The sequence below is a fragment of the Archocentrus centrarchus genome, chromosome 5, assembly GCF_007364275.1.
Source record: "Archocentrus centrarchus isolate MPI-CPG fArcCen1 chromosome 5, fArcCen1, whole genome shotgun sequence".
Lineage (NCBI taxonomy): Eukaryota > Metazoa > Chordata > Actinopteri > Cichliformes > Cichlidae > Archocentrus > Archocentrus centrarchus.
In genome coordinates, this window is record NC_044350.1 from 27,962,991 (window position 1) to 27,980,847 (window position 17,857).

The 17,857-nt window shown below is 39.6% G+C and overlaps 1 protein-coding gene across 1 annotated transcript; it reads right to left on the reverse strand.

Annotated features, from left to right (window-relative positions):
- Positions 1 to 974: 974 nt before the first annotated feature.
- On the reverse strand, positions 975 to 9,911 carry LOC115780338 (tetraspanin-2-like). Its single transcript, XM_030729477.1, has 8 exons — positions 9,651 to 9,911; positions 7,365 to 7,467; positions 3,204 to 3,301; positions 2,677 to 2,751; positions 2,498 to 2,587; positions 2,344 to 2,415; positions 2,105 to 2,188; positions 975 to 2,017 (listed from the first exon to the last, which is right to left on the reverse strand). The coding sequence occupies exons 1-8, from the start codon at positions 9,717 to 9,719 to the stop codon at positions 1,952 to 1,954; spliced, it is 657 nt and encodes a 218-aa protein (XP_030585337.1). The 5' UTR covers positions 9,720 to 9,911; the 3' UTR covers positions 975 to 1,951.
- Positions 9,912 to 17,857: the final 7,946 nt, after the last annotated feature.

Here is a 17,857-nt window from a genome sequence, read left to right on the forward strand (position 1 = left end):
GTGTTTTTTTTTTTTTGTTTTGTTTTTTTGTTGCATCACTACCACAAATTGCGGCAGACAATTCTGCTATTTTCATCTCTACACATTGTATTATGCAATTCAGCTGCATTTATGCACGTACTATTTCTGGAAAGAAACTTACTGGCTGAATCTGATCCACACATTTAGAGAGTTTTACCATCAGGAGAGCACCAGATCAGTTTAAATGCAGGGGTGAATAATTTAGCCTACTCTAATGACAGATTACAGCAGAACAACTGAAGTCAAAACAGTTATCACTCAGAAGTACATAAGGTTTTAAAAATGTTTGAAAGATACTAAATGTACTAAGCAAAATGCATAAATTTAAAAATCAGTTGCTTAGGCCAGTGTTCTCGGGGTTAATTTAGGGCTGGTGGATTGTTGACATCAAGTTTGGGCTTAAAGAGGTTTTTAAATGATTAAATATAACATTTCTTAATGCCTGCTGACCCCTTGCAAAAGTCAGTTTGACATCAGTTAGTTTTATGTCTGTGTTCATTGAGTTGAGCAGATATATGCATTAATGCTGTAGTCAGCGTAATATGTCACTTTGAAGGTTCATTATCATCATGAAAACTGCAAAATGAGCCATTATTCACATGCTGTGGAATTCCCCATTTCTCACTATGAGTGAGAACTAAGAAGGCCATGTGTAAAGACATTTTGCCCAGTCAGTGTGATATTTTTTTTATGAATCCCATGCCACTTGGTATTGACTGTAAATATTATGGACAATCCTACTATCATTAGAATTTTCAGTAACTACTGTCAGTCAAAATTCTTTAACTCCTGCACTGTGTGTGACTAAAATTTGCCATCAGTGGACGTAGAATGTTGCTGACGTGTTCAGGAACTTCACTAACCACAGTTCACACTCATGTTTTGTTCTGTTTGTTCACCTTTACGAGAAGCACATGTGTGATTCATCTCAGAGGACAGAAACTGAAAACATATCAATAAAAGCACCCAGTGTTTTTATTACGGTTAACAGTATGACAAACTATATTATTCTATAAATTCACATCTTATTGGCACACCAAAAAAAAAAAAAAAAAAAAAAATTTACATCCACAATAATCCACACAAAATGCAAACTAGCTCAGTGTTTTAGCCCAAACATGCTCCAGAAGAAGTCAGCACAAAGTGTTATTTAGCTTTCAGATGAATTTGGAGATTTACAACAGGGCAGTTTATCATAAGACCATCCTAACCCTTTGGCTTCATAACATGTCTACACTATTGTGCTTTACAAGAGAAATACTTGAAAGTGGTGGCAGGAAGCAAGCACAGGTGCAGAGCACATATTCAAATCACAAGATATAGGCAAACAGTCCAGTAGTAGGAGGCTTGACCGTAACTAAATAAATAGGCACAAAACGGAATTTTACTCTGCAAATTTACTCTGCAAAGGTAGGCTAGTCCTCAAAACACTAAAGCACACAAAGTGAAAATAAGAGTCCATATTTACAGCAATACTCCCCAGTTACAACATTCCTGTGTCAAAGAAGGCTTTGTGTGCTGTGTTGCTTCTGTACCTGCAGCACTTTGGCCTTTGCGGAGCACCAGCAGTCTAACAAAGACATGTTAAAAGGGAGGAATGTCACAGAGCCGAGCTAAAAGCAAAGCACTATTATGGAAAAGAACAGGGAAACGAATTTGAGTTCAGTGCTGGCGAACTCAAGAAGAAGGTGTGACGTTAACGATCCAGCGTATCGTGTTGAATGTGGTCCGTGGATAAGTGGGAGAATGGGTTCTATTGTTCTCTCTTTGCCGTACCCTCCCCCACCACATTTGTTTGAATTAAGAGAAATGACTTTGAAATGTAACTTTGGTTCCCCTTCTCATGCAAATAGGTTGATTATGAAGGGCTGTATGACCATATGACCAGGTGACAGTGGGGGTGGGGGGTGGAGTGGTTTCTGCTCACCAATTATATAACCTCCCTGCTGTTCCTGATGGCACAACACAGGACCATACTGAAGATCATTCCAATGATCTGAAATTAGAGACACATATTGTGGAAACCTGAAGAATATTAATCACAAATAATAATAATAATAATAAAAAAGTTTTATTTTCTCACCATTACTCCTGCAATACCAATCCCTATGTAGCCAATGATATACAGCTTTTCATCAAAGAAGTCTGTTATCGCAGTCAGACAGTCCTAATAAAAACCAAAAAAGAACGGGAAATATTCAGAGTGATAATGGACTGTGCACAATACAGTAAGCTCATCACAGTAAATGGTGCTACATTTTAAAATGGTGCTATGCTGCCCACATGTGACTATAAAGTTTAACTGCAGGCAGAAGGGTTTACCTGGGTGTCATCTGGAAGGTCTACACACAGCTCACTTTTTGGGTCCAGCGTGGGAGCTCCACAGCAGTTCAGCTGCACATATGGAAAAAAAAAAAGAACATAGTTGTAACAGTACTTATTATGACCACCAATGTGAAGGCCACGTTTTACTCACAGCTTTATGGTAAATAATTGCTATTGCAGTTCCATTTGGATTGCTGTCAACGATGGCACTACTGTAAAACTTTTGGACTTCCTCAGAAATCTGTTATTAAAAGAGGAAAACAAAAAGTCAGTTACTACATGCCATTTTTATTTTTGTTATTTGACTTGTTAATCATCAAATGACTCCACCTGTTGCTTGTTTAGGAATCCAAACACACCAGCAGTGACTTCTGCTCCAAAGATTATCACAAGGCAAGCAAAGAACTGCAGAACAGAAACGAGGTTTATTATCCCCCTCTAGTGGGGGACATATTTGACACAAAACTAATCAGTGATTCATTCATTTATTGAAGGATGAATCCATAATTTGAAAATACTTTTCCAATATTGACACTAAAAATAATTATTGGGAACAATCTTCAGGGCTGTTTCCGGTTGATCTCCCCTGACCTTTCTGGGAGAGAAATGTGTAATTCTGTTGTTGGAGTGTTATTGAAAAAATGTCAAATATTAACTAAAGTTAATATTTGTCCATTACTCATTTATTATTAGAAAACCCAATTCTTTACAAGTTTGGAATTATTCATTAGCAGCATACCAATCAAATTAAATTGGTATTTTATTTACAAATTATAGATCCTTATTATTGTACATTATAAAGCCTACTATAAAAATAATACCAATGCCATGAGACACTTTTGAGCACTTGAACCCACCAATGCAAGAAGACACTGAGACTCACGCATGGCCCCAAAACAACCTAAGAACCCCACGACCATCATCAATGCTCCGGCTCCAAGAAGGATGTACACAGCTGGGGAGAGAAACCAGCAGATAGATTAGTCCTTTAAAAATTAATTATTCTGTCAAAAGAATGGACAATTCACTGCCATGTTTACAAACTAGAAGACCAGAAATACGATAGGAGAAGAATCTCATCATGGTATTCTCTGTGCCACATTGCTGCAGTTTATAGTTTCCACTGAGGGTGGCAGCACGATGCCAGGATTGCCTTTGCTGAAGCAGAATCTATAAAAGGATTATTTGTGTTGTGTATTTGTAGGTGGATGTATCTTTAGTAGCCTAGCATCTCTGAATCGACTCCCACAATTCATTCTATTTGTTAGGCTACTCCTGCACAGTGAATTTTAGAGCCCTTTCAAGATCTGGAACATAGAATCTCTGCCCCAATCTACTGGTGTTCTTGGCAGCATAGTTACATCATAGCATCTCTGATCACTGAAAAAAAAAAGGTTGATGTATACTCACTGTGTCTAAATTACATACACAAACTTATAAATAGGTTTTACTGATCCACAGAAATTACCTCCAGTGGCCATCAGTGGGCTGAACAAAACACAGTGCTGGACGCTTTCCTGCTCTGGGCAGCTACAAAAATAGCTTGAAGTCCTACCCATATATAGACTAGCTATCTAAGGCATGGGCAGAGTCTATGCAGAATCATAATCAGATTTGAAACCAAACTAATAGACTTAGAGAGCCCACTGAGAAACAATGCTTCCAATCTACCCTTTTGATACATTAGTGGGGTTTCCAGTTACTCAGACTTTGCCCATTCATGCTCCTGCGGGGTGAAGCAGTAAACAGATGCCATCTGTCCTGTAAAATCTAATTTTCAGGGCTTTGATTGCTGCAGATTTCAACTACGTTTGCCACCATCTCTGCTCTCCTCAAGCCCGAGTGACATCACCTCCGCCGTCTGCTTCCCTGCTCCCAGTCCTTGCTACTGAGCCCCTTACACTGTAACTATACACCACGCAGGTCCCTCAGGTCCATGCTAAGGGCCTAATCGGTGACACAGACAGCAACCACTGCAGCAATTTAATTAATCCACATGGGGCAAATGCAAGCTGTTGTTTTCTCACAATGCAACAAAAGGGAAGGTAAAGATGAGGCGAATAGACTGCTGAGCTGAAAGGGAGCTGGAAGCGAGGGATACAGAGCAAATTGTCTGGGGTAGCAATGGAAAATATAATGGCCCGAGAAAGCTTCCACTGTATATACAAAAGGTTTACACAGAACTGATGTTCACTGCTCACTTTTCCAACACTTATGCACTGACTTTAATATTTGCTCTTTTCTACTTATTAAATCCAGTGATATCTACCAGACACCTGCCAAGTGCTCTTCCTGCTTCATGTTTCTATTAGAAATACAAATTAGTGAGTGTCAACATCTGTAACATGTCTTTTAATTTTCCTGTATAGACATGTAATGGCTGTTTACATACTGGAGAGCAACAAAGGTGATAGAATGGAAAGTGAAACCCTCAGAGAGAATGCTGCCACTTTGCCTGATTATGGTTTCACCCTGTTTAGTCTCCTTGCTAGAAGTGGGAGCAACTGTCAGTTGTTTTGTTCAGGAAGCTTTTAATGTTTGGCTGCAAAGGCAGCAAATGATCTTCTGCAGGACCCTAGTGTTTCCAGTTAAATGCCGGATTTATGGTTTTGCATTGTTGTACATTTGCAGAGGCTACGGAGACGCACTTGCACTTAATCCTTCAAATAAAACAAAACAAAACAAAACAAAAAAAAACCCCAACACCTCATAGCCCAGTGGCAACAACACTATGCTCAGCTGCAATTCTGATGGGTTTTAAAGTTGCCTTGCGTGGAAAATGAAACAACAGTTCAACACTTCTTCACCACAAGGATGAAGTGTGAAAAGAAGCAAAAAAAAAAAAGCCCACACCAGAAACTTAAACTGTGGCTACACTGGTCCATTTTCTCTTTGACTTCACTACAAAGAACTTCTTTGCTACAGAACAGAGACTCAGCTTAAGGGACAACAACACTATTCACTGTAACCCTCAATGCGAATTTATCCACTGTAAAGCTCTGGATAGCATTTGTGGACTACCAACGCATTATCATAGCACCTTATTAACACCACCACCACAAAGATCTGCATTAGGAGGCAGGAGGAGTGGATTTACATGATGGACACATGAGTTTTGAGATTGAGACCAGTGTTTTGGGCTAGCATTGGATACTGATAATATCACTGAAACATTAACAACTGATGCATGCAGTTGGCTCATAACTGGCTGACTAACAGAACTAACATCAGCATACTCCTCTACCCAGTTTGTGAAGCACGTTCCTCTCGTACCTTAGCCAGAAAAACAAGATTTCCAGATCACACCCACTCTGAGAGATTTTTTTCACACAGTGACAAATTAGTCACAGCATCTCATTTTAGAGGTGACAATAACAAACTTTCCGTCTCTCTCTCTCTCTCCTTCCCTTGTGAAGTCATCCGGGACAGTTTTTTTAAAAATCAGCTATATTGCCTCCAAACCACTGATCAGACCAACATATGTTCCAGTTTCAAAAAACCCTTAACTGCGCTCCAAGAAATCTAATTCACATTACATCCAATTTGCTAAACCTAAAGTGGGAAATGTAATGGCTGGAAATAAAAAATAACTGAGCAAGGCACGGTAAAGAACAGTGGGGTAGAGAATTTAATTAAAAATACTGTATAAATAATGTGACACAATAATAAATAAATTCCAGGATTTTTGCAAGTCAAATTGACCCATGCAAAAAAAAAGTTGCCTCATCTGCAATACTTTGCATAAACAGATGAGTTTCCTAACATAGTGCTACTGTGTGTGACATAATGCCCAAGTTGTGTTGTACTTATTATTGTAATTATTATATATTTCCTGAAATGTTTTAGGTTGTAATCTTGGTAATATGATCATAATCTGCCTTTGGTTGCCCTGTGCTGCTTTCCCGTCCCTTCACTTTTGAACTTATTTAATTTTGCCAGCAGGATATAGTCTTCTGTCACAGGCCCCACCCAACCTGCTGCTCATGTCCTGAGAGAGGCAGCCAGTTCCACGAAGGCACAGCAGAGAGCTGATGAAGTGAAGTCACCATTTTAGGTCATGGTTTAAACGGGAGTAACAAGAATAGGCTTCATTCTAATCATCAGCTCCCACATAGTGTCAGAGAGAAGGCCTATTGTACTGAGTGCTGAACACTAGCCGTTTGTCTTGTCTACTGTATGTTTTAATAATCTACTGTGTGAGCTTTGCAAAGAAACACCTATAAGATGTTTCAGAGCTGTTCATTAATCAGTTAAAGGCTCTGATTTTATGTTATTTTAGGTTATTTCAGTCAAACTGAAACCAAATAAGCATTCATGTCAAGATGTAAATGTCTCCATATTCCATAAACGGCAGAATTAACACTAATGGGAAGTTTTAATCAGCTTATGACATTTCCTCATTCACTTCCCCTCTGCACATACTTTAGCAACTTCCAAAGTGAAAGGGAAGAACCAAGGACTTCAAATGGAAACTCTTTAAACAAGCCTAGTCACTGCGGATATGTTTTATTAAACAACTTTCATTGTGCTTTATGCAAAGAAATAAAACATCTCAGTGTACTGAAGATAAAAATGTGCCTGTTAAACATCCCTGTTTCTTTAACACCAGCAACACTTGAAGGGTTCTTCAGTTAGAGTGGTTTGTAGGTTTATCATTACATTACACACAATACTTGGATTGGCAAGTATTAAGTAAATTGTACCTTTAAGTATGTATCCATATTTGGAGACAGTGATTTCTTCGAACATCTTTGACATTTGTTGACAGTGAAAGTTAATTTAATCTGGATAATCCTCCTGGGATGTAACATCTCATTTTCAAGGGGGTCCAAATAACAAGATTTGGTTAAAATGGTGAACTGCTGTAAAGAAATTAATAAACATAACTGCATTCACTTTAAATCTGAGCTGTTGTTTACAGTGATGAGCTCAGACAGCTTTACCTCATCCACAGGTAAAGTTAGTTATTCTGTAGAGGGTGAGGCAGGCGCATGAGGCTGTTAGAAAATGTGACATACCTATGAAGAAGGTGTAGGGGGCGCCGTCGCCTGTCAGGAGGTCCACTGTGTTTGGGTCAAACCTAAGCCATAGTCCCACCGCCAGCACCAACAATCCCGACACCTGGGGATTGATAAGTAATAAAATCAAAATTATTTGTGTCTTAGATTTTCTAGATTTTAGTTTTGCTGAATATGATGATGTGTAACAGCTCTTCTATTTGTCCAGAAATCACTTCATAGTTAAACAGTGAGGACCATGTTTTTGGGGTTTTTTTGTCTCTCGTATCATCAGTTAATTAAGATTCTGAAAGTGGTGCTAAAGTGGCTAATGATGTTCACAGCCTTTTTTTTTTTTTATTCTGAACAAATGTCTGCCAGAAGTGTTAATGCTTCACCTCTCAAGAGACTGAGGACTTTTCAAACAAATCCAACTGGAAAAAAACCCTGAAAGAATCCAAGCGTCTACCCTGTGCAGCATCATTCCTCTGAGAGAGCCTGACTTGAAATAACCCATTCGATTGAAATCAGGTTTCACTCTGAGAAAAATAATCCTTTTGACCTCCTACTTAACATTATTTAATTTAAACACCCACGAACAGAGCCAGAAAAAATGAAGGTGTGTATAGAAGGTAAAAGCTAATTCGTCTGTCATAATTATATTTTAAGCCTAACCATATTTCTTACAGAAGCAGTATCACATGTTTGAGTAATGAATTTGCAGATGAAAAAAGATATTTTGATCTCAAAACTTTTCTAAAAATGGAATCCCACAGTGACACATCTCCAGTAAAAGAGTCTGTTTGGTGAACCCATCTAAGAGCTTTTTTTTTTTTCCTGATTTGCTGTTTAGATTCACCCAAACTAAAGAGGGGAAGTGTCTTCTGTTATGGAAGTACTCTCACAATAAAATGATAGAAAGTGGAAGGCCACTCTGCAACAACAGCCCATGCAGCCACATTGCCCATCAAAGTACCACATCTAAACACAAGCATTAGCATCAGAATCAGTGGTCCATCTCCCATGGTGCATTTCAGCCACAGGCTGTGCCAGCCTCACAGTGCCTGGGTGATGTAACTCACACTGGCATTGGCTGCTTGTTGGCTCTGCATCTCAAAATGACAGCGTACTGTACGCCCCTTTTGGCTACAACCACAACAGCTCTGCTTTCAGTCCCAAAACTGCCGAACAAAGAGGCCGCTGTCACTTTGGGTGACACAAGTGATGGTTTTACAGAGCACAGATGAGTCAATGCAGCCAGTTAAACTCACACTGTATCATTTAGCAGTAAAAAAGTATCAGTTCCTGACATTTGCAAGAGTCCAGACCATAATGAAGATGACAAAGTAAACCCAAACTGCCTCTTTGTCACTAACCCAATAATTTTATCTATTTATCTAAACCCATCACTGATTATAAAATAATAATAGTGGATGTTGCACTCTAAAACAGTGGTTCCCAAACTTGGGGTTGAAAAGTTCATGAGATACATTTTTAGGATGAACAGAACACCAAGAAACTAAGCAACTGATGTCAAATGATAAGTCACTGGCAGAAAATCTGAAGTGAATCTGAGTCACAGGCAACCTTATCTGAGCAGCACTGCAGACCAAAACATCATGTTCCTGATGTTCCCCAAACAGATTAACCCTGTATGTAAAGAAAAAAAGAAAGAAAAAAACCTTCACACTCCTGCAGCAGGAAAGTCACACCTCAACGAAAAATCATGAGATAGGATCTGTGTTGGAAAAGTAGCTCTGATGTATTTGTTGCAGCATGTACTTGGTACAGTTATTGCTGTCTGCAACAGTAAATCATGACCAGCACTAAAGGAGCGTACAGTAATGAACTGAAATGAAAAGATGATTCTGAGTTATATAATTCAGGTTTGGTTTGAGCATTTGGGGAAACAGTGTAGAGTCAGAGGGAGACGGTGTGGACAGAGCAGGTGCATAGAGGCGGTATGACAGGTTAACATGAACTCCTCAACTCTGCATTGAATAACGAAAGCAGTCGTATTTAAAATGCATATCAAACGATGTCACTAAACGGACTTTAAGTGTGCAGGACGCTGAGCATGTAAACATTACAACAAGGCGGAGCACGAACAGGTTTTTTCCACATGGAGACAAAACTCCAGAATCGCTTAATATAAATAAATCGAATCAGCATCACCTCATCAGGCAAACCCAAATAAATAATAAAAACAACTAAAACAGAAAGGTGATGGGGCTTTTTCAACAAGAGGGTGATTTTAAGACACAAACAACGTTAATTCTGGGCAAACCGTGGCTGAAGCGGACTTACCCAGAAGATGATGTTGAAAGCGAAAAGCAGATATTTCACGCATTTCATCCCACCCTGCACTTTGCTCATGATGCCACCTGATTTGTCGGAGTCTCCGAAATTTTGCGCGATTCCCTCTTATTTTGCAGCTTCTTCCAGCTGAACATCAACCCATACAATGAAGACCTGCGCCGTTACACCATCCAGACATGAAACATGCGCACAAGTGTTGCTGCACGCTGTCTGCACCCGCCCATAAGCTGAGGTACCCAAGGTGGGGTTCAGGGACGATCTGGGATTCCTGAGGGAGACACCAAGAGCTCTGGCAGCAAGAGGAGAGAGGGGGTTCATTTCGGTGTGCAGAACCAGTGATTTGGGTTTAACGCGGTGGTTTTGGGCACGGTTTGGCCAGCATTATCATAAAGATAGCATTTCTTTAAGCAGACCATGGCTTACTCATATTTTTTTCCCGAATAAACCAGTAGAATTATTTTGTAGTTATGATTAAATACCGAATTACATAACAATATATGTGTAACTGGTGAAGAAAAACTGGCATCTGTTTGCAGCCTTTATTTTTCGTGATATTTTAAGTAAATAAATATGATTAAAACTACAGTTTACTAAAGTCTTGGGGAGCTACTGCACGTCTAGGCGTAATTTTCTTACTACAAGAAAATCAGCACACTTTGAATTCCACCTCTCACACCTACGTTTGACCTCTGCATTTGTTGGGAAAGATTATTATCACGGAAACACCTTCAACATTGTCCTCTGCTAGTCACTGATATCACTGTTTATATGAAAATAGCTTCTTGTGTGCACCTACAGCACAGTCTCCTGAGAAAAAGCCCCAGGTGATAGTCAACAGAGACATAGCCAGGGTTTTGGAAATACTTGTCATCTGATCTGTTATGCAAATCTATTGTCCTTATTAGAGCTGCACATTACAAAAATTTGGAGACAAAATATATCTCTGTAACTTATGATCTTCTAATGACAACAAAATTTAGAATACTTTGTTTAATTAAAATGGGAAAGACTTGACTTTAAATTAGATACAAATGTAGTAGGTGCACAGTGTATAAATAGAAAATTTGAACCTATCTTTCATAATTCTTCTTTAAACTGATGTAGCCCATGACTACCACTGCCACAGCTGGATTTTTTATTCTTCTCTTTTCCTTTTCCCTCCTTTTCAAATAACCTGTCCTGTCTTGCAGCTTTTACAATCAGAATCATGATCTGAATGCGCTGTTGTGCCAAACACATTTGCTTTTCCAAGATAAGCTCTATAAACTCTCTATAGGCTTCTCCTGTAAGCGTTTTTGTTTTTCTTTTATTTATGTATTCATTTGTATTAATATTCACATGTATACATGTGCAATACCAGAGCTGACAGGCAGGGGAAAATAAAGGGAGAAAGAGAAAAGAACAAAGGGGAGAAAATAACATAAAAGACAAGTGTATCATCAACTGGATTTACAAATGCTAAAAATGTTAAAAAGAAGGTATTAATGATGAATCTGTGCCCTGAATGCAATTCAATTTAATTTTATTTATATAGCGCCACTTCACAACAACACTTGCCTTAAGATACTTTATACTGTAAAGTAACCACCCTGTAATCTAAGAGGGAAAACCCCAACGATCAGATGATTCACTATGAGCAACCACTAGACGAAGGTGGGAAAGAAAAACTCCATTTTAACAGGAAGAAACCTCCACCAGAACCAGGCTCAGGGAGCAGCAGCCATCTGCTGGAAAACACAGGCATGTATGTTAATTTATCATATTAACATAAAAATCTTTAGTATATCGCTATATATGGCTAAAATGACTGTTCATAAACACCAAACAAATGAATAATGAATACATATATTTCTTCTTCTTCTTCTTTGCAAGCTACATATTCATTGTATAAGAGAAAGTAATCAATGACAGGCGCCGTCAGCATCACTGTTAGATGAACACTTATTTACAGACATGCATGACAACACATCGAGTTACCCCAAAGTGCCACTGCAATAAAAATTGTTTAGCAAATATATTCACAAACAACATACATGTAATGTACACATAATGCCAGCTACATAGATATGCACATAATGTTGCTGTTTATTTTGAGATCAGCTACTACACATGAAATAGATCATTTGTAAAGATTTGAGTGTTATTAAAATAATTCAGTACTCCAAAAGCTATATAGATTTTGATCATCATGGTAACCTGGGCAGTTTATATCGTAAGTTTCATGCAGATTACGTGTTTCTTCACCATAAGCTTTGTTCACTAACTACTTTCATTGTTAAATTAAAAAATGTGAATATATACTTTTTATTTTGTAATTCTTTCAAATTTTTTTAAAAATCTTTTCCAATCAGTTTAAGTGTATTTCTGTGTTAATTTTATAAACTGATATGTAAAATCCTAGTCCCTGTCTTAAATCTTAAGGTCTTAATTTTGCTGACCCTCAATAACAGTGGCCATGGATGTATATCAATGTATGTATGTATGTATGGATATACAGTTGTGGTCAAACATTAACATACACTCGTCATGGGCATGAATTTCATAGTAATTTTGGACTTTTAATGATTTATTTAAACTGTTATTTTTCCAGGGTGGAATGATTGTACAACATCTTTAATGACTTTAAAAAACAAGTATGGGATGCACAAGCCTGAATTTATTTTAGATTTTCTCTAATCCATACAGGGGCGTGGTGGCCATCGGGAGGTTTGGGAGTTTTCCCGAACGGCCGGTCGTTTCCAGGCCGAACCTGCCGGTGATCAGATTTTTTTATTTTATTTTTTTTTACCCAATTAAGCACAGCAGCGCTCGCGCGGACACAGGTGCAGACAGTGATGGTCGGTCGCGAACGTTTCGGCTCTAAGAGCTGGCTCTTTAAAGGAAATGACAGGAGCTGGCTCTTTTTTCATCAGGAGGGGCTACAAACACAACAGCCCAGCAGTGTTAATCCGGTCTTTAAGTCTGACGTCATTTCCGAGTCCAAATGCTTCTAAATGAACAGCTATGGCATAACCAATGACTGTTCACTAGTAAAGACGATTGTAACATACCTTATCAACTGCAACTATTTACGCTTCTCTTTCTCATTGGTAAAATGACAGCTGAGTGTGTTTTTTTAAAAATAAATATTAGTTTTCGTCAACTGCCTTTTTTTCATGACGAAAACGAGACGATAACTAAATAAAAACTACCTAAAAGGATAAAAAGGATGATTAAATTAACTAATTAAATGACACTTTTGTCAACGAATGAAAACGAGACGAAAATGCTTGTCGGGGAGGGCATCCAATCAGAACTGATTTAATTTTGTGACAGAGCGGGACAAGTTAGGAAAACATCCAATCAAACGCACAGTTGCACAAATTTGCTCTAAACCCGGGAAGGACAAACTAGCCTGTGATTGTCTGTGTAGATTCTCAGTTATCCAGGTCATAGTAGTCTCTGGAGCTTGAAAAAGGCGACTGGACTTCTTTTTGTTTCTTGAAGACGTTTCACCTCTCATCCGAAAGGCTTCTTCAGTTCTCAACCAAATGGTGGAGAGACCCAGGTATTTAAACCCCTGTGGGCGTAGTCCCCTGGAGGTGGTTATGACCCTCTATTGATCATGTGCTTGAACACATGTGCCCAGGTGTGAAGGGGGCGTGGGTCATATTTAATCAGTGGTTTCAGTTGAAACCAATTTAGGACTCCGCTCCATTGTTTCCTGTGGCCTATTGAGGTCACTGGAACAAAGGTGTGAATGGGGGTTGAGACGTCTGGGAAGGGAGCTCAGGACAGCACTGTAAGCGGGGGAAAGTTGGTGACGTAATCCACCTCCTCTGTTCAATGATGGTTGTTCACAGTGGACATAGATGGCTTCTTTCACTCCTCTTTCAAACCATCTGTTTTCCCTGTCCAAAATGTGAACATTGGCATCCTCAAAAGAGTGCCCTTTTTCCTTCAGATGCAGATGTACTGCTGAATCTTGTCCTGTCGAGGTGGCTCTTCTATGTTGTGCCATTCGTTTGTGAAGAGGCTGTTTGGTTTCACCAATGTAGAGGTCCGAGCACTCTTCACTGCACTGAACAGCATACACTACATCGCTGATCTTGTGTTTGGCGGGTTTGTCCTTGGGATGCACCAGTTTTTGTCTTAGGGTGTGACTTGGTTTGAAGTATACTGAGATGTCATGCTTGGAGAAAATTCTTCTGAGTTTCTCTGACAAGCCTGACACATATGGGATGACAATGTTGTTCCTCTTGTCCTTCCCATTCTCTGTAGTTTGTGTTTGGCCTTCATTCCTGTGCATCTTAGCTGATTTGATGAAGGCCCAGTTGGGGTAACCGCATGTTTTGAGGGCTTTCTTAATGTGTGTGTGTTCCTTATGCTTCCCTTCTGCCTTAGAGGGAACACTTTCCGCACGGTGTTGTAGGGTCCTGATCACCCCAAGTTTGTGTTCCAGAGGGTGGTGGGAGTCAAAGAGGAGATACTGGTCTGTGTGTGTGGGCTTCCGGTAAACTTCAATGTTGAGGCTTCCATCTTCCTCGATAAGCACCGCACAGTCCAGGAATGGTAACTTGTTATTTTCTCCAAGCATGACATCTCAGTATACTTCAAACCAAGTCACACCCTAAGACAAAACCTGGTGCATCCCAAGGACAAACCCGCCAAACACAAGATCAGCGATGTAGTGTATGCTGTTCAGTGCAGTGAAGAGTGCTCGGACCTCTACATTGGTGAAACCAAACAGCCTCTTCACAAACGAATGGCACAACATAGAAGAGCCACCTCGACAGGACAAGATTCAGCAGTACATCTGCATCTGAAGGAAAAAGGGCACTCTTTTGAGGATGCCAATGTCCACATTTTGGACAGGGAAAACAGATGGTTTGAAAGAGGAGTGAAAGAAGCCATCTATGTCCACTGTGAACAACCATCATTGAACAGAGGAGGTGGATTACGTCACCAACTTTCCCCCGCTTACAGTGCTGTCCTGAGCTCCCTTCCCAGACGTCTCAACCCCCATTCACACCTTTGTTCCAGTGACCTCAATAGGCCACAGGAAACAATGGAGCGGAGTCCTAAATTGGTTTCAACTGAAACCACTGATTAAATATGACCCACGCCCCCTTCACACCTGGGCACATGTGTTCAAGCACATGATCAATAGAGGGTCATAACCACCTCCAGGGGACTACGCCCACAGGGGTTTAAATACCTGGGTCTCTCCACCATTTGGTTGAGAACTGAAGAAGCCTTTCGGATGAGAGGTGAAACGTCTTCAAGAAACAAAAAGAAGTCCAGTCGCCTTTTTCAAGCTCCAGAGACTAGCCTGTGATTGGTTGTTCCTTCCGATAGAACTAAGTTATGTAAACAATGTCAGCAGGGAGAAAGAGAAGAGCCGATGTATGGACACATTTGTCCTTTGGCGTTGTGACAAACAAAACGATGTGTAAACCATGTGGAGCGACTATCTCGGGTAAAAACACGACAAATCTTAACATCTGCAAACCAGTCACCCAGATCTCCATGCAAAGGTAAGCATTTTAATGTCATGCAGGGTAAAGTGTTTTTCCCAGTTTAGCGTTTGTGTTTAGAGAAAATCTCCACACCGCGGTGGATTAGCCTTTCCTAATCTTAGTCCTGAACACTGCCCTGTACCTTTCAGAGTGCGTCCTGCTGTAAAACGCTCGTATTATCTCAGTAAGGTGGTGTTAATGATCAGGTGTGTGGGAAGCAGGTGAAACGCTAATGTTAATATTATTAATAATATTCCATAACTTTTAATACATGTTTAATTTTGTGTAAATGTGTATAATGACTAATTCACATTTTACACCCTTTATATTTTAGTCACTAAATCGACTGTAGATTTAGTCGACTATATTCTTAAGATAATTTCGTCAACTAAAACTAGACTAAAACTAAAACTATTCAAATGACTAAATTATGACTAAAACTAAATGACATTTTTGTCAAAAGACTATGACTAAAACTAAATCAAAATTTGCTGTCAAAATTAACACTGCAGCCCAGCCAGCACACCATTAGGAGAGGTGAAGGGTGAGACACCAGCTAAGGGGGGGGTTGAAGATCTTTTTTCCCCCTTTTGCTGCTCCGTTGTGCGATTGAATAAAAAGCCTCTCCAAACCAAGCTCCCGGGCTGAATTTCAACCCCAGCCCGCCCCCGAATCCATACAAGATCACAGGATCAAAAATAAACATACAGGCTCAAATACAAACATGCATTCCCACAAATATTTGGTTAAATGTCCCTTAGCAAGTTGTATCTCAACCAGACACTTTTGGTAGCCATTAACAAGCTTCTGGCACATTTCTGACTGGATATTTGACCACTCTTCTTGGCAGATTTTGTAGAGTTGATTTAAATTGGTTGGCTTCCAGGCATGGAGCCGGCTTTCATGCGTAGTTCACAAATTTCCAGTAAGGTTGAGGTTGGGGATTTAAGAAGGCCATTCCAGACGCTAAATGCTAGCCTGCTTTATTCATTCCAAAACCAGATCTGGTGTGTGTTTGAGATCATTATCCTGTTGGAACACCCAGTTGTGTCTGAGTTTCAACCATACAGCTGTTGATCTGAGGTAAAGCTCAGGTATTTGGAGGTAGTCCTCCTTCTTCATTGTTCCATCTGAGTGTGACAGTTTCTTCTACCAGGCCTTGGCGAAGGGGTAACACATCCAAATAACTTCTTCTTACGTATAATTGTTTGAAGTGATGATCCTGGAACCTGCAGTTGTTTAGAAATGGCTCCAAGAGACCTTCTCAACTTGTGTAAATCACCAATTCTCCTTCTTAGATCTTGACTGAGTTCCTTTGACTTTCCTATTGTTCTGAGTATTGGTGAGTAAATGCTGACAAACAGATACTGGCAAAGAGAAATTACCAGTTGTTCATCATTACCACTAAAAAGACCTTAACAGGCCTTGGCCTTGTCAAGTTAAAAATATTCTAGAACCGTCAGCACCATTTATTAAAATATTTAAGTGACTGTATGCATATATTTGAGCCTGTATGGTTCTGTGTGGATTAGAGAAAATCTAAAATAAATTCAGACTTGTGCACCCAACTCTTGTTTTTAAAGTTATTAAAGATGTATGCTGTACAATGATGCCACAATGGAAAAAGAACAGTTAAAAGAAATCATTAAAAGCCCAAAATGACCATGGCATTCATACCCATGATGAGTGTATGCTAAAATCTGACCACAACTGTATGTCTTTTTGATATCCTGCATTGGAGAGAAGGGTTACTCTAAGTCAATAAAAAGTTGCTCTTAGTGATTCCTTTTATTCATTTACCACTGGATGTAAATGGTCGCTTTCAGGATCCAGGCTGTCTTCAATTTATAAGGCACAAGGAGCACCTAAATGGTTTGATGAGTACAAAAAAGACATGAATCTTGTATTATTATTGCAGCTGAAAAACTAAGGGAGATTGTGGGGCAGTTTAATGGACTGAGTTTTCCAAAACATAAAGACATATTAATATCTATTGGTTTCTTAGTGCAAGCTGAGTCCTGTGAAAGAAGAGCTCATATGCAGAGTTGCCGAGGTTCTTCTGTGTCTTTGCGGGATGGAGGGAGGTCAGCTCGGGGTCACACGCTTTGTGACATTCAAGCTTCTCTTGTTTTTGCTGCCTTTGTTTGCTGCAGTGATGTGGGAGGGAAACAGCGACCCTCGCTGTATGTCTGCCAGAGTATCAGTGAGAATCAGTATGGGTGGATCACGAGACACATCACATCACTGCCTACCACCTCTTTTTCTTTCTTTCTCAAAAAACCAAAACAAAAAAAAAACAGAAGTCAACAAACATAAGAAAAAAATCATGTATGACAATGACAGCATAGAGAAAAATAGATGGCATTGTACACTCTTGAATTACAAGTAATTAACAGTTTCCATGTGACCCAGAAAAAGATCACTGGACTGGATGGGTGTTCACCCAATATCAGTTCAGTCATCCAATCCTGTCATGAATTCAGGACTCTAATTATCACAGCGGAAGTGCATCCAAACTGAAACGATATCCTCAGGGTATAATGGAGATATAATCCCATTATCTCTCCATGGGCACACTGTCCTCATCCTCCTCACACTCATCTACTGTGCTTCAAATGTAAATGAGGTGCAAAACTGTAACCTGATCTCCACACGGTGCAACTATGAGTCATCTTATGAGCCAAGAGCCATCAGAGG